Source organism: Asterias amurensis, chromosome 8, assembly GCF_032118995.1.
Source record: "Asterias amurensis chromosome 8, ASM3211899v1".
Taxonomy (NCBI): domain Eukaryota; kingdom Metazoa; phylum Echinodermata; class Asteroidea; order Forcipulatida; family Asteriidae; genus Asterias; species Asterias amurensis.
The window spans coordinates 19,072,538-19,097,190 of NC_092655.1; the positions used below are offsets into that span (position 1 = coordinate 19,072,538).

Genomic DNA, 24,653 nt, shown 5'->3' on the forward strand with positions numbered 1-24,653 from the left:
AATTCGAAAAGAACGGAGATATAACTATATAATAACGCCCCAGATTGCAGAGTAGGGCTTTTAAAACCAAGGAAATAATGTTGATAATTTTTTTATGCAAGTCACCAGACACACAAAGCCTGAAGGCCACTCCAAGGTGTGGGCTACAATTATATTTTTCCAGAGGCTGTTGCCACCTACTCCTAGGGCTGAAACAGGGTTACGCCTTTACAGTCCATTTGGATGTAGGCTTGGGTATCGTCAATCCGAAGCCTGACTGGTAGAGCAGAAAGCACTACCTCCCCAATTTTTAACGTAGCAAGTGTCACGACCGGGACTCAAACCCACACTCTGCTGATCAAACACCAGAGCTTGAATCTGGTGCTGTTAGTCACTCGGTCACGACATGCCATTATTGTTTAATTCCATATCTGTCAATAACAACATAATCAAAACCCATCAATTAACAAGATTCATTGTTTTTAATTTCATATACTTATTAGAACAAGCAAATACATATATACATTACATGTATACGGACAGCAGGAATGGCAAGTTAACAATTTTTCTTAGATTAGAGATGAATAGGTCAAAGGTCACGGACCATCTCACAAGTCTGAGCCTTTTAGGGCGCAAAAGACTTCCCATTGGCACATGCCCACAGTCCACTGGACCGCACCACTGTACCGAAGGACAGGAGCAGTCCTACATGAGTAAATAGGGAATTAATATCTTTAATGTTCCAATGGAATGTTCCGGCAGTCCACTGGAACGGTCCATGTGCACACGCTGGAATACTTTATCCGATCCAATTAGAACGTTCATACTGTTCCACTTTTTGAGATGCTCTCTTAGCAGGCTGCAACTGTCAGCTGAATCATGGAAGAAATCATGGAATTCTGCGCCTTGAGAAAATGCCAGGGTGAAATTTTGTGAACTGAGAAGGTATTGAGAGGGGACAGGGGGAGTATACAGCCGGTGCTGCGAGTTGCCGCGCACCAAGCTAATCATTCACATAAAAAATCTCTGCCCTCACAGGTACCCATTTTACCCATGGGTGGAGAGAAGCTTATGGTTAAGTGTCTTGCTCAAGGACACAATTGTCACGACCGGGATTCGAACTCGCATCCCGATGACTTAACCACCAGAACTTGAGTCTGATGCTCTTTTTCGCTCGGCCACAACCGTCCCAGGGCCACGACACCCCAAATTACTAAAAATTACTCCCCAGCCTTCTGCCGAAGCCCCTTTCCCCCTCCCCCTCCCCCTCGTCATGTTTATCATCAAAATATTCTCTTCTTGAGTATGTACAGCACCGTCGCAAGGAAAAGGGCAACTGCAAGGAATATAAGAAGCCTGTCTGTCAGCTCTCGTCGGTTGTATTTGGTCAGCAAACTTCGACTGGTCTGGATCACTCCTCCCATGCCTTTAAACTCCTCGTGGGTGTCAGAGATAGTTGCTGAAGACTTAACTGCAAGAAATCACACAAACGTATGTTTCAACTGTAGTACATTTCGCATATAAACAGTGTTTGAATTTCCCTGAAGTTTTAGAGACTGCTTGAAAAAAGTTTTGAAGGGAGTTGGGTATTTAAATGTCCCTTTCCCCTGCGCTTTTCGTATTTGCAGACATGATAGTTTTGATTGTGGGCTCACTGAAACGAGGTCCAGAAAATAGATAAGTAGATGTTTGAAGGGCTTGAACTTTACCTAGAACTTGATTTGAGAGCCCACTCTGTGCTACATTAGCAGCCATCATTCTGTTCAATGACATCAGGTTATCAGTGATGCTAGTCGCTGTCTTAGCCAGGTTCTCTTTATTTAATCTGCGAGAAAGGAGAAAAAAATTCCACAATTTTATCAATTAATTAGGGGTTGAAGAAAGTTGACTAGAGTGAGATTTAAAGGCACTGGTGGACACGTTTGGTAATTGTCAATGACCAGTATTCTCACTGGTGTGTCCCAACTTATACATAAAATAACAAACCCATGAAAATTCGAGTTCAATTTGGTCTCAATTGGGTATCCTGCTCTGCTCATTTCTGCTCAGCAGAAAAGTGTTAAGCAATATTTTCTGGTTATTAGCAGCTCTATGAAATTGAGCCCTGTTGTAAGAATAGATTGCGCTGTTCTAGGGAGGAATTTTCTTTGACATTATTGGGGGGGGGGAATCAAGTCCACAGTTCAGAAGATGCAACCTGAAAAGCCCTTCACTATAAGTTTTCCAGAAATACTTTTTGTTTTACCTTTTGCGTAAATCTGGATCCGTACTTCCGTGAAACAAACTTTCTCGTTCACTACGGTCAATTGCCATCTTGCAAGACAAGTTGGCTTTCCTTATGGATGTCTGTGTGCTAAATCAAAAAAAAGTATACAAAATCAAATTAAACTTTGTTTAATTCTTTTAATTCCATTCATTCCATTAAAGTTTCATCTTTCAGCAAGTTCAGGTGGGTGACTAGAGTCGACATTGGTGTACAGCTTAGGATTGGTCTGTATATAGGCCGGTCCAAAAACCACAGTTTATAGTCATCGCTGAGCGCGCTAAGATTTCCATCGCACGACCATAGTGCAACCGACAATAAACCGACCTCGGATCATTGCCTTTGTTGGAGTGTTACCTTGACAACTGCTTACGAAAACTTTCCACTTCTTTCAGAATCTCTAATCTGTCTGTTTCCTTGTCTTGTTCATTGGCTATTCGTTCCAAATCCTGCAAGTAAAAAGTTTAATTTTGTTTTATCTAGATAAGGGCTTAAAATTTGGAGGAAAATACACAAGACCACTGGACCAGTATCTCAAAATGTCTTCTGGACCAGAGATTTTTTTGCCCCACTTCGCAATCGCTGCCGTGTGAAGCATGAACTAGGGTCCAATTTCATAGAGCTGCTCAGGCATAAAATACTGCTTAACATTTGTCTGCTGAGCAGGATAACAGTAACATGTCGTACATATAAAGTGTTATTTTAGCTGGTAATCCTATTTTGGAGCATAATTTGTTTGAGCTCAGCAGTTATTTTTTTTTGCTTAAAGACAGTGGACACTATTGGTAGGCCCTAATTACTCAAAATAATTGTTGGCATAAAAACTTACTTTATAACTAGCAATGGAGAGATTTTGACTGCATAAAACATTGTGAGAAACGTCTCCCTCTGAAGTACATAGTTTTTGAGAAAAAAGTAATTTACCACAAATATGATTTTGAGACCTCAGAATTAGAGTTTGAGGTCCCGAAATCAAGCATCTGAAAGCACACAACTTGTGACAAGGGTGTTTTTTCTTCCATTTAATATTACCTCACAACTTCGACGACTAATTGAGTTCAAATTTTCACAGGTTTGTTATTTTGTGCATAGGTTGAGACACACAAAGTGAGCATACTGGTCTTTGACAATTACCAATAGTGTCCAGTTTCTTTAAGCAGCTCTATGAAACTGGGCCAAGGCTTAAATCTTACACTTATTCTTGTCTGTGTAATCTTCATTTGTTCTTTAATCTTCTGGTTGACTTTGTTCATGTCATCAACTGACTGGCAATTACTCCGGATATCCTGAAGGACAAACATATAAAAAGATGTCAACAACATTCAAATTCCACAAATAAATTGGACCTTGCTACCATCTCAACGCGAGGGGGGGGCTATAGAGGTCATGGAGGTACTGCTGTTCACTGTGGATCTCGCCGTTAAATGGAGGAATTTAAAGATAACTTTCTTTATGGCGCCACCACTTTTTCACCAATTTTCACAAAAAGGGATATCTCATTGAGGTAAATTAGATTCTATATTATTTCATGTCGAATGAAAAATTGGTGGCGCCATACGGAAACTTTTCCTAAATTAAAAAATGTAGGGATCAAAATAGGATGATGGCACGACAGGAACTTGGTTTTTTTTATTTCTAAATATTATATTTTGGTTAAAGCCAATGGACCCTTTCGGTAACGAGAATTACGGATTTATTTTAAACACGGCGAAATGCGCGGATACAAGGGTGGGTTTTCCCGTTATTTTCTCCCGACTCCAATGAACGATTAAGCCCAAATTTTCACAGGTTTGTTATTTGATACAGAAGTTGTGATACAAGAAGTGTGGGCCTTGCACAACACTGTTTACCAAAAGGGTCCAATGGCTTTAAATAAGTAAGTTATTAATAATAATCATTTATAGCAAACAAGATTTCACTTGTCACCTATCTTTTAAAATTAATGGTAATCAATTATTTATGAGGACATTTCATGTCTACTCTATCTATGTCATAATCACACATTCCTCGTCCCTAACCTAATCCATGCCCACAGTATCCTGCCCCACATGCCCCATGAGTTTGCGGTGTAATTCTGCTGCGAGTGCTAGCACTGCAGCTTCAGTTATGGGGCTAGTGTCTTGTTTTCAATGGAAGTCCATTGGACGCTAATTAGGCTAATTTGGTGACACAACAAATGTCATAACTTTCTTATTATTTATTACTACTGGTCTTGTTGGTCTTAGAAAGATGATCTTGGTGTCATTTGAAAGGTCTCTTCAAGAGCTTTCCAGTAGTTTCAGTTTCATTGAAATCCATTAATTTTCATTTTTTTTGTCACAAACCTATCATGATCATCATCATCTGATTCTGAGATCATCAATCATGTCATGATCTATGGATGATGCCTTCATAATAAGAATCAAATTCAAGTTCATCCCATCACCATGCATGTCCACGACTGACAGTACAGTGACAATTCTTTTTATCAAAACAAATTGTTTGAGTTTGACAATTTTAATAATGCATTCTTTACATGGGAGTGCCTTTACATGTTCAGCATTTCAGTGTAATACTCACCTGGACAAGGCCATTGATTTGGAGGTCAGTTGCAATGATTTCCTTTGCAACATTCCCAGCTTGCACATTATTGCCGATCGCCATTTTGTTTGTTTACGTGTGTAAAAGTTCGTTAACCCTAAAATTGAGCTCAGCTCTAAATTTTATGCCAGCACGAAAAATATAATTATGTCAACGACCGCATTGACTTACCAAAGTCTGCACCACTGACCTTATGCACTCCACATCTATACTTTATTGAACAAAGACCGTCAAACGAGAAACCAACCTACTTGACGCTCGTTGACGAATTATTGGTAAAACACCAAAATAGTGTCAACTTGTGGTCGTTCCTAATCCCCCAAAAAAACAAATCAATCAGCAAAAGTGATCTGAGATAGTTGTTTGTTTAAATTATTAAAACACTTTAAAACGTTTTATTGAAATTAATTGTTCCTCTTTTTCTCAAATTATACACCCGGCCCTATGTCGCGAGTCTCTTGATTGACACGTGTCATTAACTTTTTTGTTTTGAAAAGTGCAGACATTCTCCAAAATAGTCTGGCTCTCTTTACCATACCATGTGTATTAGGATGGCAAGTGTTCGTGTACCAGACGAATATGCATGTTACAATTTTTTTCATTTTTCACACACGTAGTCATCCACACGTCGGCGAGTTGGAATGGCGAAAAGAAACCCATCGAAATGAATTTGTTTTCTGTTTCAATTTGCTGTCTTTTGCTAGATGTTTGAACTCCATTGGATCAACAAATTGAATATCATATGGCTAGGTAAGATTAAGACTAGAGAAGCATATGTTTTGATTATATTTGTGTGTTAAGCGTCAGGAGGCGGGTGTCCGGATCATGATGGAGGAAATTTTACTCCATGTTCGGGGGGGGGGGGGGGGGGGCAGGGAGGTGTGTTGCCGGCACGTCGAATTATAAACATACTTTGGGATATTATTATGTTCGAAAATATGTGGATGTATGGTTTGTACTGTGGCATAAACGTGAAAAACTAAAGTACTTGCTTGGTAAGGTTTTCTTTTAAATTTCAGAATTTGTTTTGATGTAAAAAAATTCCTCCTTAAAAATAAAATAAAATAATTAACACTGAGGATGTTTGGCGCGATTGGTCAATCTGTATGATATAATCAACCGATCGCGCTGTGCAAGTGAAAGATCTGTTGTACGCGCAGCAATCGGTCGATCGCGCAACAATCGGTCAATCGGGCAACGAACATCTTTGCGCAAACGTCGGATCGAGTTTATTTGCGCGATCGACCGATCGTGCAGGTATGGTTTTTTGCGCGTTCATTTCATCATGCAGGAATGGCTTTGCAGGAATGGCTTTGCCGGATCGGCTGATTATGCAGGAATGGTTTTGCGTGTTTGGCCAATCGTGTAGGAATGGTTTCACGCAAAACCAATTCTGCAAAATCAGCCGATCCCGCAAAACCATTCCTGCACAATCGGCCGATCGCGCAAAAAAAATACTAGGTAGTAGTGTGATTTGTCGATCGCGCAAAGATGTTCAGTGCGTGAACGACCGATTGTTACGTGTTTGGACCGATTGCTGCAAACTCTGTTTTTGTGTCATGATTGTTTGATTTCTTTTGAAAACATTTCAGATGGAATGCACTCTGCCTGCATCTACCGGCATCATGGCACATCAACCTTCGTCTAAATGCCAAATTTTCCCGCTACGTCGCTTGTCTGATCATCGGCCTAGCCTGCATGGGTCTGATCCTCATTGTCTACCTCGAGTTTCGAATGACCCAAATCCTAGATGACCCCTTAAATGAACTTATTAATAAATATGAACTACTAGAGGTCACCGATATCAAGGACAAAAATCTATATTATGGGGTCGTAGTGGATGCCGGGAGCAGTGGGACAAGGGTTTATGTGTACTTTTGGCCAAGGCATATCGGTGATACAAATAAACTACTTAAGATCCATCAGATGAGAGACTCACATCGAAAGCCGGTGGTGATGAAAATAAAACCAGGTAAGCCGAGGAATGCTTAAGTAATACTCGAGTCATTAAATTTTGCCCTGATGTTTTGAGCCAGATGTTTGTGTGATACAGCTTCTCCGGTAGTTTGTGTTTCGATATAGGCCTATCCGCGACTACATTAAAAAAGTTAACAATAGCCAAAGACTAGTTTGACTCCAGTTTAAAAACCAATTAAAGGAACATTATTTAATTGGTTTTTACTGACAAAACAGTTGCTGGTAGTGTAAGCACTTTATGTGATCCACCATTTACATGTACATAAAATGACAAACCTGTAGAAGTTTGAGATCAATTGGCCATCTGGGTTACGAGAGAATAGTCTAAAACTGATAACAAATTTTGCATTGCATTGATGCCAAAATAAAAATGAATAAAATGCTCACTGAGCGATAAACTAAAGCAAAGTTAGTTTATTTATTTCTCAAATATGACATTTCAGACGTAAATATTTCAAGGGTATTTTGAACTATCATCATCATTAGACCGTCTATAAGTTTTATGTAAATCTGTGATCTCCATGACTTTTGTTTCTTACCAATTCTGTATGCAGTCTGCCAAATCCAATTAGCCCACTTGTGGAGCAGATGTACAAATATCGATAAGGATTGAAAATAAAATAAAAACACTGGGCAATTGCACTTCACCACTTCTTCACAGTCACAACAGCATAAACAACAGGTGTAGCAGACTACCAAACAAAATGTAACGAATAGTAGTAGACTGCATTTACATTATAAAGAAATGTTGGGGGATTATTCAGATTTAAGACAATACAGCAATAGAAGCCGGGTGTCAATCATAACAACTCTTTATTTATTTTTTATAGATTTGTTTTATTATTATTTTTTTGCTTTCAGTTTCCTTTATCCAATAAGAAACTTCAGGCATGATTTAATTTTTGGGGTAAAAATTTGAAAAAATGTGATTTATTTTTGAAAAGCTTAAAAATCTCTTGTATTCAAAATGTTCCCACTTTTTTTCCTAACTCAAATGGTTCTTAGAAATTTGGAAACAGATTTTTTATTTTCTATTTACGGTTAAAAAAATAACAAGTTAAATGTCCCAACCCTACTAGCAGGCATGTAACTTTTCCTCGGATCAGCTGATTTTTTTAGATTTTTTTTCAGTGTTACCATTCAAAATTGAAAAATACTATATGAATACATTGAAATTTTGTAGATTTCTCTTTTTCAGTGTAGTTACAGTTGCCTGTCATGCCTGTACTAGTTATTCCAATACTGTTATTATTCCATTACATGTGTTTTAATATTTTCATCGGTTACAGGTCTTGCCACGCTAGCAAACAACCCGTCTGAAGCTAGTGAATATCTTAAGCCCCTACTAGACTATGCTGCAAGTCACATTCCCAAAGCTAAGCTTCCAGAATCGCCGCTCTATATTTTAGCAACAGCAGGGATGAGAATGCTTCCATTAAGGTATTAATAATAATAACAATAACAAATTCTTATACAGCACATTTCACAATAACCTCTCAATGTGCATTACACTAGTACCCTGGTCATTTGGCCAATCACATCCCTTTAATCTTTTTCAGCTCCTTGGGGAGTGTACAGCCCCAAGTTGCCGTGGCGCGTTAAGGCTTGTTCATATACAATATCAACCTCTACCCTTGCAGGTACCCATTTATACCCCTGGGTGAAGAGAAGCAATTATAGTAAAGTATCTTGCTCAAAGACACAAGTGTCACGACCAGGATTCGAACCCATACTCCAGTGACTTAGCACCAGAACTTGAATTTGATGCTCTTAACCACTCGGCAATGACACTCTAATATTAATTAACTTAACTATTTTCATATTATTTTTTTTTTTTACAGCCAGCAAGAAGCCATCCTCCAAGATCTAAAGACGGACATTCCAAAAGATTACAAGTTCCTCTTCTCAGACCCTCAGGTTGAAGTGATTAGTGGCAAACAAGAGGGCGTGTACGCCTGGATTGGAATCAACTATGTCCTGGGCAGGTTCGACCACGGTGATGACAGTAAGCAGAAAGTTATCTTGTGTTCAATAAATGTTAACAATAATGGGAGACCTTTTGGGTCTCTAGGTGGCAGCAGACTTACAAATTAAATCCATGGAAATGTGAGCATGCTTAGAACTTTGAAATGAAAGAAATTTTGTTCACCTGTACAAAGAGGGAAACTTGTCCTGTAAGATCTTTTTTTTTTCGAGGGTTATTGTGTAACCCATGATTCAAGGCCATTGTCCTGATATATATTTTTTTTTTAAATAACCTTTGCGGAAAAATTTTGAGCGCCATCTAAAGTGAAATAACCAATTCGAATCTCATTAACGAATCTTTCCTTCATTTTATTTCACAGGTGATCCGATGGTCGAGGTGGATGTGACGGGAGAAAGCGGACCGATAAGCGTCCTGCGTAAGCGCACCGTTGGTATCCTGGACATGGGCGGGGGCTCGGCGCAGATCGCATTTGAGGTCCCTCACACCGTAAGCTTCAACAAGCCAGGCCCAGAGGTTATTTTATATCTGAAGACTCAAACAGTTTTTGCTGAAAGCATGAATCTGGCATACTTAACTAAAATCAAAACCCTTTGCTGTGACAATCTTTTCTGATGGCTGGTAACCTTATTATGATTAAAACCAGCTATTGCTCTAGAATTGCAACTTTCTCAAAGCTATCCAGCAGTCTCTGTTTCATAATAATTAGTTTTTATATTGCACTTCTCACACCTGAAGAGCCTCTCAAAGTGCTTCTAACATTATTACCCCTCTTCACCGGGATTTAATTCATTCCTTAAACCATCTTGGCTCCCTGGAGAGTATACAGCCTGTACAATAAATATGTGCTTGATTTTTAGGGTTGAACAAAGAATTGACTAAAGTGGGATTCGAACCAACGACTTCCGGATTTACGTGCCCCTCAGCTAAATCAATCACAAGTAGAACCATCTCTGACCTCACAGGTACCCATTTACCCCTGAGTGGAGTGAAGCAATTATAGTTAAGTGTCTTGCTCAGGGACTCGAACCCACACTCAGTTGAACACCCTAACAAATCACCATCATAGCTACATAGAATGGACTGTGAGCTTGGTGACATCAGAGCTGTTAATGTAAGACTTTTGAACGCTAGGTGGCAGCAGACTTACCATGCAAATCTCCATTGCTCACATAGTCCTGAGCATGCGCTCATTACCGTAAAGAAATTAAATTTGCCTGGCAAGTCCTGCTGCATCCTAGAGTCCTCGAAAGTCTCCCATTGTCTATGCTCTTTATCAAACTAGCTTCTAACATTTTTGCTGCATCATGTTTGTGCCTGCTACCCTGGCCTGTTTAGGACCATTGGCATTTGTGCTAACCTGCCTTTTATGACTTGCTTTGGACCGCACTAATGATGTAAGTTTTGCACAAAACTTTGGCTGGTAGACAAACATTCCATCATTGCGTCATCATTGCGCCAAACTGCACAAGTAGTACAGTTTGTACGAACCATTAAACATACAACATGTTAGCAAAATTGAACATGTTTGTCTGTGATCCAGGCTCAATTTCATAGAGCTGCTTAAACAGAAAACGGTGCTTAAAATTGTTAGCCTAAATACTTATTTGGTAACGAGCAATGGAGATCTGTTGATAGTATAAAACATTGTGAGAAACGGCTGTCTATGAAGTGACATAGTTTTTGAGAAAGAGGTAAAATATCACTCAAATAATAAAAAACCTCAGCTGAAGTCTTTTATTATATGTCTGAAAGCACACAAAGGTAATGCAACAATTTTGTTTCTTCTTTCATTATTCTCTTGCAACTTCAATGACCAATTGACCCAAATTTTCACGATTGGTTATTTTATTCCCATGTTTGAATACACCAAGTGAGAATACTGGTCTTTGACAAATACCGAAGGTGTCCAGTGCCTTCAATTATATATTTTTCAGGCCCATGAGTTCTCTGGATTTTTTTCTGATTTTAGTATTTTTCTCAAACCTCTTTGAGCCTTCAAATTGTTTTTTGAAAGAAGTTAAAACAGTCATCAAAGGAGAGGGAGAAAGAAATAGTCCACATTGTGCCCAAAACCTGTAGTGTTGTATTTCTAGTGATGAACTTAGTCTGTAATCCTCCTGAATTTTCAAGACAGTGGACACTATTGGTAATTGCCAAAGACCAGTATTCTCACTTGGTGTATCTCAACATATGCATAAAATAACAAACCTGTGAAAGTTTGAGCTCAATCGGTCATCGAAGTTGCGAGATAACAATTAAAGAAAAAACACCCCAGTCACACGAAGTTGAGTGCATTCATATGCTTGATTTTGAGACCCCAAATTCTAACAACAATCTTGGCTCTTTTTGAAATCTGCCCCTGACCTACAATCCACTTTTCAGGAATTATCACATTAATCAAATCTCTTTTTTTTTTCTTTCTTTTAATTCTAGGAGGATGTTGCTAAGGGCATGCTGGCGGAGTTCAACCTCGGCTGTGATGTCCATAAAATTGAGCATGTGTACAGGGTTTATGTCACTACATTCCTTGGGTTTGGGGGCAACGCCGCCAGAACTCGATACGAGAAAGCTCTTCTTAATGCCTCGCTCCCCGTTAACAAAAGGTGAGGGAATATGTTATTTGATTGGCTTTTATAGTGTCATACTTTTGGTTGCGCAATTGGTTGTGATTGGTCAATACGCAATGGGGCGGAGCTTAATGGATCGGAAGATTGATACAATTATATTGGAAAGCAATCATCATTTTGAGTGTCTTCCAAACTATTATTTTTTTTTCTTTCCAGCATTGCCAATTCCCCTGGTCTCCAAGAAAAATCCGCGATTTCTGACCCATGTCTACCAGTCAACATGCAAGACCAGGTATCCCACAACGGCCAAACCATCCACCTAAAGGGAACCGGTGACTTTAAACAATGCCAGGCTTCCCTGGTGCCCCTCCTCAATCTCAGCAGTCCGTGTGCCAAGCAGCCATGCTCATTTAATGGCATCTTCCAGCCGGAAATTGAGTTTCGAAATAGTGAGTTTTACGGGTTCTCCGAATATTGGTACTGTATGGAAGATGTGCTGCGCATCGGAGGGATGTACAATTATGTCAAATTTGAATTAGCTGCAAAGGTAAATATAATTTTAGTGTTTACCAAACACACAGATCCTTGTCATTTGATTGGTGGACCACGTGTCATTGTTTATCTTGGCAAGTCTAATGCAGTGACGCTCTAAAATGTAATATACAAGTCCAATATGGTTATTTATTGGATGCTTTGCAGAATCAATTCAAAAATAAGTGTGTCTCCCCCCCCCCCAATTTGTCAAAACAAGGCAAGGTAGTGTCACGGCAGACAAGTTTGTTGTGTACATGGAATCATCCAATGGCTCCAATGTGTTTTTGAGTCGTTTTTTAATTTCAGGCCTGTATACTTATTTTTTGAAAAGGCAAGGGCACCAGGGCATTTTCTATCTGGTAAAGGGCACCTTATGATGAAATATTAAATTTGTACTGGGCAGAGGGCACCAAGGGCACCAAGCAATAACCAGGGGGCTTGGTTGCTTGTGCATGAAGCGCTCGCCTCTCACCAAGGTGACCCCGGTTCGATTCCAGGCCGAGGCCATATGTGAGTTGAGTTTTGCCTTGGTTCTCTGCTGTGCCATGAGGGTTTTCCAGACCATCCGGTTTTCCTCCCTCGTGAAAAATATAAGGCTTTTGATCTTCGCTGTGCTCCATGGTCATAATGGGTTAATAAGCTGGCAGCCAAATGCACTCTTGCATGCCTGCTTCTCGAACACATTGCAGCTGCATCTTTCGCAATTCAGCTCTTAGCTGCGAGTAAGGATGATTAGCCCCCCCCCCCCAAATTTTGTTCATGGAAACAATGGCCTTCGCATCCAAGGAACAGGCATGGAATTTTCACTGGGATCCTTGGACAAGTGTCCGTGTCTTTTTGGTGTATTCATTGTGTGTACAAATTCAAATGTTTGAGTAACATGTAAATAAAAGAAATTTTGAATGCTTTAAATAAATCATGTGGTACCCTCTGCTTAAATACAGGATTTGAACTGCCTCTAGCTACCCGGCAATCTTGGTGGTCTAGTTGGTAAAACACTTCTCTAGAATTGCCAAAGTCGTGGGTTCAAATCCCACCAGATTAATATGCCTACAGGAAATTTTGTTCACAGGACTCAGGGACAGTGTTTACACACATCAGATATATTAGGGTAAAACCAATATGAACATTCTTTGTACATTAAACATTAATTCCTCCTGAACCAGGAGCACAGGACCAAATCCATCAAAATACTCCACTCTAAAGTAACTCAACACCCAAATGTGTGGACTCTGCTGACCTTGGTATGCCTGGCCTCATGCTAAGAGTGGGTGGTTTGGGATACAGTAAATCCATCAAAATACTCCACTCTAAAGTAACTCAACACCCAAATGTGTGGACTCTGCAGACCTTGGTATGCCTGGCCTCATGCTAAGAGTGGGTTGTTTTGGGATACAGTAAATCCATCAAAATACTCCACTCTAAAGTAACTCAACACCAAAATGTGTGGACTCTGCTGACCTTGGTATGCCTGGCCTCATGCTAAGAGTGGGTGGTTTGGGATACAGTAAATCCATCAAAATACTCCACTCTAAAGTAACTCAACACCCAAATGTGTGGACTCTGCTTACCTTGGTATGCCTGGCCTCATGCTAAGAGTGGGTGGTTTGGGATACAGTAAATCCATCAAAATACTCCACTCTAAAGTAACTCAACACCCAAATGTGTGGACTCTGCAGACCTTGGTATGCCTGGCCTCATGCTAAGAGTGGGTGGTTTGGGATACAGTAAATCCATCAAAATACTCCACTCTAAAGTAACTCAACACCCAAATGTGTGGACTCTGCTTACCTTGGTATGCCTGGCCTCATGCTAAGAGTGGGTTGTTTTGGGATACAGTAAATCCATCAAAATACTCCACTCTAAAGTAACTCAACACCCAAATGTGTGGACTCTGCTTACCTTGGTATGCCTGGCCTCATGCTAAGAGTGGGTTGTTTTGGGATACAGTAAATCCATCAAAATACTCCACTCTAAAGTAACTCAACACCCAAATGTGTGGACTCTGCAGACCTTGGTATGCCTGGCCTCATGCTAAGAGTGGGTTGTTTTGGGATACAGTAAATCCATCAAAATACTCCACTCTAAAGTAACTCAACACCAAAATGTGTGGACTCTGCTGACCTTGGTATGCCTGGCCTCATGCTAAGAGTGGGTGGTTTGGGATACAGTAAATCCATCAAAATACTCCACTCTAAAGTAACTCAACACCCAAATGTGTGGACTCTGCTGACCTTGGTATGCCTGGCCTCATGCTAAGAGTGGGTTGTTTTGGGATACAGTAAATCCATCAAAATACTCCACTCTAAAGTAACTCAACACCCAAATGTGTGGACTCTGCTGACCTTGGTATGCCTGGCCTCATGCTAAGAGTGGGTTGTTTTGGGATACAGTAAATCCATCAAAATACTCCACTCTAAAGTAACTCAACACCCAAATGTGTGGACTCTGCTGACCTTGGTATGCCTGGCCTCATGCTAAGAGTGGGTTGTTTTGGGATACAGTAAATCCATCAAAATACTCCACTCTAAAGTAACTCAACACCCAAATGTGTGGACTCTGCTGACCTTGGTATGCCTGGCCTCATGCTAAAAATGTGTTTTTTAGGGGTACAGTTCCAACTCCATCAAAATACTCCACTCTATGGTGTCTCAACACGTAAATGTTTTGAATGTGAGGAGATTGGTATGCCTGGCCTCATGCTAAGAGTGGGTTGTTTGGGGGTTCAGTTCCAACTCCATCAAAATACTCCACTCTATGGTAACTTTGACGGGGATGAGATTTTTTCGCCTTCCGCCTCTAGGACCCTGGTTTGAATCCAACCGGGGCACTACATGGATTGGGTTTTTAGTCCCTGCCCGACTGCGAGGGTTTTCCCTGGAATAAATTCTCTTGTGGTTTTTATCCTCCTACATATAAAACTCTAAATATTTACAGAGAGTTCTTTCGTCATGTTTTTCTGTTTGAAGGATTACTGTGCAACCAGGTGGTCCTTAATACAAGAGCATTATGACAAAGGCCTGTACACAAAGGCTGACGCCCACAGATTAAAGTAAGTGATCTTTATATAACATAACATAACAATTAAAATTTGTAACGCGCTATTCCATCAAGATCATAATGCAATAGAAAGCAATTAACATGGAAAATGGTGAGTCTTGTGGAGTAACGAAATGCAGATAGAGTAACAGATTCCTTAAGCAGTAGGGAGATTGTTCCAAATCATTGGCCAGGCTACACTGAAAGCTTTTTGACCTTGAATTTGTTTGCTCGGGGAACTATCAAGCGAGTGATTTCAAGTGTGCACCGGAGAAATCGTGGAAGAGTGTAATGAGACAGTAAAGTGGAAATATATTCAGGAGTAGTTTAGGTTCAAGCATTTAAAAACAAGAAGAGCAATTTTAACACATTGAGGTGTGACGGTCGAGCGGTTAAGAGTTCCGCTGGCAAAAAGAAGAAAACAATTAAACTAGATTGAGCTATCTAGCCAGCCCTATGTTGGCAGTCTTCCTATTTTGTCAATATCTTTGTTCTGGTGTGCCAGTCAGACGCCATACAACCATTGACTGCTGTGTAGCCAGGGATCACACCCAGCCCAAGTTGACAATGCAACCTGAGAAGTGGCAGCCAGGGGATCACCTCAAAGGGAGGATCTAGTTTTGATAATCACTTCGAAATTAATGACCATATAAACTTGAGTAAAGAGCACTGGAGAGTTGTTGATTCTATAAAACATTGTTTGAAACAACACCCTTTAAAGTCACCTGGAAATATAGTTTTTTCAAACATAAGAGTATATGTTTAGTAACAATAAAACAATTTTTTTAGTAATTGTTTGAAACGATTTATATGTTTATCAATATAAACCACAAAGGAAACTGACTGGGTAAATTTGTAAATGATTTTTGGGGTTGAACAAAGAATTGACTAGAGTGGGATTCGAACCAACGACCTCCGGATTAACGTGCCAGCGCTCTACCAACTGAGCTATCTAGCCCTATATTGGCGGTTTCCCTATTTTGTCAATATCTTTGTTCGGGGGGTGCCAGTCAGAAGCCATACAACCGTTAACTGCCGTGTAGCCAGGGATCACACCCAAATTACGATACAACCTGGGAAGCGGCAGCTAGGGGATCACCTTAAGGGGATGCGATGCAGACTTTGTCTTGATGCGTAGAGTGTCTAGACACATGTGCAAAGTACATTCAAGTCCAAGTCGTGAGTTTGGACGTTTCGAAAAAAGTTTTTTTCTTGCATTTTTCCGGCAATGCCAACCAAGTGTATTTCTGCTGGATGCAGCAAAACAACTAAAGATGAGGTCAGTCTGCATGGCTGGTCAGACTCACAAGACCAAAGTGCCTAGTGGTCCGGTCTGACCTCTTTTTCAGCGCTGTGCAGCATTTTCTATTCAAATATCGCACCTCAATTGACGTCACAAACAGCGCCCTCTCGGGTCGGGGCCTACTCTTAAATTTGTAAACAAGATAAGAACTAATTTTTTAGAACCTTAGTTAACTGTTTATTCACATTCCATTCATCAAAACACATATATTAGTGACAGAAGCTTTATTTTGACAAAATACCACTTCCAGGTGACTTTAAAGTATTGTAGTATTAAAGAAAGAGGTAATTTTTCACACAGAATGAAGCTTTTCTCAGGCATCTGAAAGCACAGAAATGCAACAAGGGAATTATTTTCTTTCAGCACTTTCTTGCAACATATACGACCAATTGAGCCAGAATTTTCACAGTTTTTTCATTTTTATGTATATTTTGGGAATCACCAAGTGAGGATACTGGTCTTAAACAACTACCAAAAGTATCCCCCGCCTTTTTTTATTTCACATATCAAATAATAAACAACAAGGGGTTGAAGTAATTTGGGGTTGAACAACAAATTAATACTCGAGTAACAAAAACGTTAATTGGGCCAAAAACAGATTATCCTTCTTCAATGTAAGACTTCAGGAAGATGCAGATGAAAATTGTCTATAGTTTCTGGAAGTGAGCGTAAATTTTGACAAATTGCATCCTTCAGTTGGCTCTAATTAGTCCTCATATAGACGTTGCCTCTCATGTACCAGCTTCCCCATGGTCGTCTAGTAGAATTCTCCTACTGTGTCTTCAGAAAGATTTGGCAGTGATCCAAGTTTCTGTGCCATTTGAAGGATCTCCCTTATGAAAGAGAATAATGAACACCATAAAAACCACCTTTTAAAATTGAAACTTTCTATTCAAATCTCTTGCAGTTTTTGCTCTTGATTTTTTTGTTTAATCTTTGTGTGTTTGATTGTTGCTTTTGTTATTAGGATGTGGGTTTTCTTTTGTCAAGTTCTGTCTCTATTCATTAACAACAAAAAACATGGTTAATTAGCAGAAATGAGTATTAGTAAGAAAAGAGAGTGAACAACTGGCTAGAAGGACCAGTAAGCTTGGACACTTGTCGGACAGCCTTTGCACTTATCCATATAAACTCATATTACATAGGGGAAGCTTTTCAACACTGAACTATTCAACATCTATTATATCGTTGCGGTACCCGCTGCCAAAACATAGGATTCGAACTGCCTCTAGCTGCCGGGCAACCTCGGTAGTCTAGTTGGTAAGACACTGCTCTAGAATTGCAAGGGTCGTGGGTTCGAATCCCACCCGAGTAACATGCCTGTGATATTTTTTCACAGGACTCGGGAAAGTACTGAGTATACAGTGCTAACACACATCGGTGTATGGGTAAAAACCAAAATATTAATATTCTTTATCCCCGATGCAAATTTAACATCTATTATATCGTTGCGGTACCCGCTGCCAAAACATAGGATTCGAACTGCCTCTAGCTGCCGGGCAACCTCGGTAGTCTAGTTGGTAAGACACTGCTCTAGAATTGCAAGGGTCGTGGGTTCGAATCCCACCCGAGTAACATGCCTGTGATATTTTTTTCACAGGACTCGGGAAAGTACTGAGTATACAGTGCTAACACACATCGGTGTATGGGTAAAAACCAAAATATTAATATTCTTTATCCCCGATGCAAATTTAACATCTATTATACTGAACTATTCATTCGGACCACTTGGATTGAGTTTTGACTGGTCATTGGGTGTCTTAAAGGATTTGAGTACTTTTTTTAAATGTCCATAGATTTACATTAAACTTACAGGGTTTGAAGATAATGGTAGTGGAAAGCTTCCCTCCAAATATGACTTACTGAGGTGCTGTAGTTTTTGAGAAACAAGTAAAACATAGTCATGAAAATATGTTTGTACACATGCTTAAAATAATTTTCGTCTCGTGAGACGAAAATTATTTTCATGACAGCACCTCAACGCGTAATATTATCAGGGAAGCTTTCTACTATCATTATATTCAAACTGTGTTAGTTTAGTGAAAATCTGTGGACATTGTGTTTTTTGTCTTACAAAAAGTACATACACCCTTTAAAGGGTCTGTATGCATTTGGTAATGGCTCTGGTCATTAATGTGCATGAACAACTCTTAAAAAGGATAAGGGGTACGTGTAATTCCAAATAGCATAACAATTTCGAGAGATTTGAAGGCTAAATGTCTCTTTGAAATTGTCAAAGATCAGTCTTCTCACTTGGTGTATCTTAACCTATGCACAAAATAACAAACCTGTGAAAATTTGAACTCAATTGGTCGTCAACATTGCGAGATAATAATGAAAGAAAAACAACCTTGTCACACACGAAGTTGTGTGCTTTCAGATGCTTGAAAGCCTTGATTTTGAGACCTCAAAATCTAATTCTGAGGTCTTGAAATCAAATTCCTGGAAAATACTTCTTTCTCTATGTCACTTCAGAGCGAGCCATTTCTCACAATGTTTTATAATATCAACCTCTCCTCGTTACCAAAGGTTTTATGCTAAAAATTATTTTGAGTAACTACCAATAGTGTCCACTGCCTTTAAAAAAACTTTTGAGGGGTTGTTTGTTCAAATCCCACTCAAGTAAACTCTTTGTATAACCCAAAGTTATTCATTGTGTTTTCTTAAATTGGTATACTTTTATTGTTTTAAATTTACTTGCAATTGGGCTGTTGTGTTTTTTTCTTTCTTTTTTTTTTCTTCTTAACCATGAATGAATGAATGAATGAATAAGCATAAGTTTTTTTCTTTTTCTTTTTCTTTATAGATACCAGTGTTTTAAATCAGCCTGGATTACAACGGTTCTCCATAAGGGTTTCCGATTTCCAGAAGATTACCACTACCTGCGCACCGCCAGCCTTATACAGGATAAAGAGGTGCAGTGGACCCTGGGTGCCATACTGCATCGTACTCGCTTCCTACCGCTCAGGTCTGTTTAACACCATGCTCCATGGGCCTTTCTCAAACCTCGGCTTGGGCTCCGGCTCCAGCTAAGACTCCATGCGCTGTGTACACAGCTCAGCCTTTAAAGGGTCTATGTACTTTTTGTATGACAAAAAACACAATGTCCACAGATTTACATTAAACTTACACGGTTTGAAGATAATGATAGTAGAAAGCTTCCCTGAAAAATTAGCTTGCTGAGCTGCTGTAGTTTTTGAAAAATTTGTAAATTGAGTAAAACAATGTTATGAAAATAATTTCCGTCTCGGTGATAATGAGATGAAAAATTATTTTTGCTTGCAAAATGTCTCTTTATGACGTTGTTTTACTCATTTCTCAAAAACTACAGCACCTCAGCAAATAATATTTTAAGGTACACTTTTTACTATCATTATCTTCAAATGGTGTAAGTTTAATGTAAATCTGTGGACTTGTGTTTTGTGTTACAAAAAGTATACCCAAATATTTAACCTATTTGCACGAACATCAACACACAAAGCCGGAGCCTAAGCCGAGGTTTGAGAAAGGCCCCATGTCTTATTCTAAAACTTACTTTTCAAAATGGCTGACGGCATGTCCACAGCAAAACAAAATCGTACTATTTTTGTTTCATTTTTTAATGGGTAATTTTTGTACGGCATAAAACACAAACATCCATAGATTGACATTAAACTTTACAAAAGATAGTGATGGTAGAAAGTTTTCCCTAAAATTTTACTTGCTGAAATGATGTAGTTTTTGAGAAATTAGTAAAACCGTTTCATGAAAAATAATTTACATCTCAGTGAGGCCACAATTATTTAAGCGTGTACAATGGATTTATGCAACTCCTTAAAACATTACTCTGTGACGAATAATGAAGCTGAAACTTCTACAGGTAAATTATATTTAGTGAGTAGGGATTCATGTCGTGGCCAAAAACTTTACCTACATAAGGTTTCAAAACCCAGATGTCTTACCACTAGACCACCGAGCTAAAACTTGGGAAAGTACCGAGTATCTAGTGCTTATTACACATCGGTGTAAGGGTAAAAACCAATTGTGTTCTTTAATTTCTTGTCACCACAGAGAAATCCAGCAGGGTGCATTCCAGAAGCAGGTCCCTCCACCGTGGGTCCACGCTACCCAGATTTCCAACCAGTATATCTTCATTACGTGCTTTGTCGTCGTCTGTATCTTCATTATGCTGTATGTCCGATGGCTAAGGGGGATGGGTCCCAGACGCATTTACCGGGTCCCGACTATGGCTTACTTCATGACAGAGGAGGGGCAAATACAGGATGGGATACAGGAAACTGGAGCTGTGATGCTCCCTTAATGGTAGGATCACCCCTAGTCATGTAATGAAAGCTCCCCAAACTCATGACATCTGTATACTTTAGTGTATGATCAAAGCATCCTCCACTTAGGAATAGGTAATTAAGTCAAAAACAAAAACTGGTATCCTGGGTTATTTCATTTATACTTTAGCATGCAGATAATCTTAATGAACTGATTTCGGAAAAATTACTAATTCAAAATCAATTTACACCTTCAATTTGTTGCCAGAGTTGTAGCTTAAATCACTTGGTAATGAAAGCGTTGTACAAGCTTCTGCCGAAGGTCAACATAATGCGTTTTAAAATGCGTTTTTCCTTTTTTCATATTTTGTTTTGTTATAAGGTAAGGTCATAGGTTGTTGATTACTCAAAAATGTTATGACCTTAAACTTACTTGGTGAGAAGCACTGCAACTGTTGATAGTAAAAAATAATTTTGAGAAAGGATTCCCTTCGAATTAATACGATTTGGATAAATTTCCACCCCAAAACATATGAAACTGGGTAATGTTTTACATTTTGAATCTGAGAAACAATTAATGCATGAATTGTTTCTCATATTTCTGAGGGTCGGCTTCCGTTCACGAATACTGGGCCAGAGATGCTGTTGGTAGCAGCTGTCATCTCGCTAAATGATCCAGCATTTCTGGCAAAAATTATGCGCCATTTTATTTTAGTGTTTTCTCAGCAAGTAAATACTGCATTCAGCCGAAACTTTCGCATGTGACTGTTATTCTATCTTTCTTTATAATTTAGCCTTTAAATCAGCATTATGGTGACAAAAAAAACCTGTCTATGACCCTACCTTTAAATTGCATTTGAATTTCATGGCATAAGCTTATTTTCTTTAGAGACACTGGACACTATTGGCAATAGTCAAAGACTAGTCTTCCATTTGGTGTATCTCAACATATGCATAAAATTAAAAAACTGTGAAAATCTGAGCTCAATCCGTCATTGAAGTTGCGAGATAATAATGAACGAAAAAAAACACCCTTGTCACACAAAGTTGTGTGCTTTAAGATGATTGATTTCGGGACCTCAAATTCTAAATCTTAGGTCTTGAAATCAAATTCGTGGAAAATTACTTCTTTCTCGAAAACTACATTACTTCAGAAGGAGCCTGTTTTATGCTATCAACCTCTCCCCATTACTTGTTACCAAGTAAGGTTTTATGCTAATAATTATTTTGAGTAATTACAAATAGTGCCAATGCCTTTAATAAAAGCTGTTTGGGCACGTAATTGGTGAACAATTTTATCTGCTAAGCAACAGTTTTCAGGGAACCAGTCACTTGCAATAGACATATTTTGATTGGTAACCCATTGTTGCTAAACATGACTATTATGCTGTGTGCTGAAACAGCTTTATGAAACTAGACTCAATACTTTTGCGTAATTACCAATCACAACGCAACAAAGGTCCGACAAATAAGGTCCGACCTGTGTGCGCGTATCTTGGCGCGCGGCAGAGTTGTGCGGAAAGGCATTGGAAAGCCCCGCATGTTCTTGGTCACACGCGCATCGTGGGCGGAGCCTACTGGATCGGTGTATTGAAGAACAGATTGATTTTCTCTTCCTTTTTTGGGGGAGAGAATTGTCTTCCCTACTATGAAAAAATGCAAATACTTTTAATCCTTCCAAACTCTTTTGAGTATTAATGTTTTCTCTTTTCTTGACGGAAAATTCAGACCCTTTTCGAAACCATGGCTTCGGCTCCAGATTCGGCTCAGGCTAGCTTGGCCCCGCGGTTGTTTTCACAATTGTGCATGCTTTGTGTACGTGCTCAGGGCTTCAGACGAGAGAACGGAGCCTAAAGCCGAATCCAAAGCCGAAGCCGAGGTATCAAAAAGGGCCTTTGTTTCAGTGCATTAATGCAAATGGAACCGTTTATTTATTTATTTATTTTTAGGTTTTTTTTTTTTTCAAAAATGCTGCACAAAATGTAACAATTGCTACTAAAAAATCATCACTTTGCTGATCTATATTGACATTTAGTGTGCACAAAAAAATTCAGTCTAAATATTGCAAAAAAATGCTAGGTAAAACCATTCACTGGTTACCCTCAAAATGTGAAAACGGGGTGTCTTCTAAACAGTTCAGATCTATAGTAACTTTTTTTTGTAACTTGAAACAGCTTTTCTTTCGGTATCATTTTTGTCAGATCGTGGTTAATTATGAATAATTATTTAAATATTAGGGCGGATTATTCCCTTTTTACTGCAGCTTTAGAATTATTGATGCTTTAAGGGGGATAAAACAACTTTTCTTGTTAAAACTATTTCTTCTAAAATATGACAAATCATTTCGTACAGCTTAGTTAAGGGTTGTTATTTTTGTTGTTCTAAAGACTGCAATGAAGGGATCACCTGTAAAAGATTTGCAAGCTATTTTTAAAAAACATCTGTATAAAAAAGGTATTAAACACAAATAAATATACTATAATTTAAAGAAACAGGAAACGGTCTCCATTTCCGTTTATTTTGATTTGAGCGAGTAGGATGTTGACTGACCACCTTCTTAAAGGCACTGGACACTATTGGTAATAACTAAATTTAATTTTTAGCATCATTATTTACCTAGTAAACAAGCAAATCATTGTGAGCACAACTCCCTCTGAAGTAACATAGCTTTTGAGAAAGAGACAAATTCTCAATTAAATAGTAAAAGACTTCGTGCCTGAAGCCTGTTGTTATTATGCATCTGAAACCACACAAATTTCAATATAAAGACCAATTTGATAAGAATGCTGGGCCTTCACCTAGTGATTTATTTAATTCCTGGTTGCCATAGATACAGGAAAGAAGATGACAACAAAATCCTTTGCAGAATGTATCAACGTCATAAAAAACAAAGATCCTCCTTTTCTTGTTTTTTTTTTCACAGAAATAATATTTATTTATATATTTATTTACAGTTGTACATACTATGACTGCACAGCAAGTTGGGATGTTAAGCTTTAAATATTAATTTTGTACACTTCAAGAATCAATGTCAGATCAGTGCAAAAAAAGGTTCACTGCTATATCACACTGGGTGCTTTGTACTGTCGTAGTTTTGCAAAATAACAAAACCGTTTCTTAAAGGGACAGGTTGCCTTCTATCGAGCAAGTTGGTCAATGACAAGGGCTTGAAACTAGTAGTTATACAATGCATATTGTAAGAAAGATGTTTACAATGTAGAATATAAAAGTCCACACAAATAAGCAGCGAAATTGAGTGGTTATCCTTGTGTTTCCTGAACTAAAACGGCATGCCATTTTGTGAAGTCAAATTTTTTGAATCCACAAAATGGTCGACCGTGTTAGTTCGCAAAGTAAAGGGAAAACCACGCAATTTCGAGCCATATTTGTGTGAATCATTGTATTCTACTTTTAAAACTTCTTTCTAACAATATGCATTTTACACTAGTACAGAGTTTCAAACGCTTTTCATTGACAAACTCGTCCGATCCGAGGCAAAATGTCCCTTTAAATGTCTAGAAGAAGAAGTATATGAAACTGGAGGAATATAATGTCGCACAAGCCGTTTCTTAGTTTTGTTGTTTTTTTTCTTTTGATAAAAAATACTTGCATTTGAAGTGCATTTTATTTACTCTTTTGCATACTGTACAAAAATATGTCACGAGTGACTAATATTTATTTTTTTTACACCGTACTGACACTACATCTAATCATAACAATTTTTTAATAACAATCAATTAAATTGTAATTTAAAACTTTTAGTTACAGGAACCCTTCAAGAAATAACCTTTTTTAAACTATGGCTTGGTCATACATTGTTTACTCCAGCCATTAGTAAATAACGGGAAATCAACAACAACTCTGAAATTCTTTTATAAGTCATGCTAAATTTATATTTGAAGTCTTTCCTGAGCTAAAGAACCAAACTCTAGATTGAGGGAAAAACTAACAACAAAACATTAAACTTTTCCCACAAAAAATGGTAAAAGACAAATTGTTCAGAGAGCAGTTTTGAGATTAACTGAAAGAAAGTTTTAGCTAATTGTTTCAAATCGTCCAAATTTTTTGGTTTTTTTTAAATTAAGAAAAAAAACATGAAAAACTCATAAGCATCATTATTTGACATCACATAATATTAGTGAACATCTAACAAAGAACTCCA

General features: G+C 38.6%; 2 protein-coding genes across 3 annotated transcripts; one reads left to right on the top strand and one right to left on the bottom strand.

Moving 5' to 3' along the window:
- Positions 1-457: 457 nt before the first annotated feature.
- Positions 458-4,893, bottom strand: LOC139940730 (vesicle transport protein SEC20-like). Its single transcript, XM_071937098.1, has 6 exons — positions 4,802-4,893; positions 3,436-3,528; positions 2,600-2,691; positions 2,225-2,332; positions 1,689-1,804; positions 458-1,450 (listed from the first exon to the last, which is right to left on the bottom strand). The coding sequence occupies exons 1-6, from the start codon at positions 4,883-4,885 to the stop codon at positions 1,263-1,265; spliced, it is 681 nt and encodes a 226-aa protein (XP_071793199.1). The 5' UTR covers positions 4,886-4,893; the 3' UTR covers positions 458-1,262.
- A 506-nt stretch (positions 4,894-5,399) lies between these two features.
- On the top strand, positions 5,400-24,553 carry LOC139941248 (ectonucleoside triphosphate diphosphohydrolase 4-like). 2 transcript variants are annotated; one of them, XM_071937726.1, is made up of 10 exons: positions 5,400-5,572; positions 6,415-6,794; positions 8,089-8,239; positions 8,641-8,804; positions 9,145-9,272; positions 11,220-11,389; positions 11,570-11,900; positions 14,857-14,939; positions 19,036-19,197; positions 20,280-24,553. In XM_071937726.1, exons 1-10 carry the CDS (start codon positions 5,565-5,567, stop codon positions 20,527-20,529), a joined length of 1,827 nt encoding a protein of 608 aa, XP_071793827.1. In that variant the 5' UTR covers positions 5,400-5,564; the 3' UTR covers positions 20,530-24,553. The 2 variants fall into 2 exon arrangements, with proteins under 2 accessions (XP_071793827.1, XP_071793826.1); XM_071937725.1 differs by having other exon boundaries at positions 5,401-5,572; positions 9,145-9,299.
- Positions 24,554-24,653: the final 100 nt, after the last annotated feature.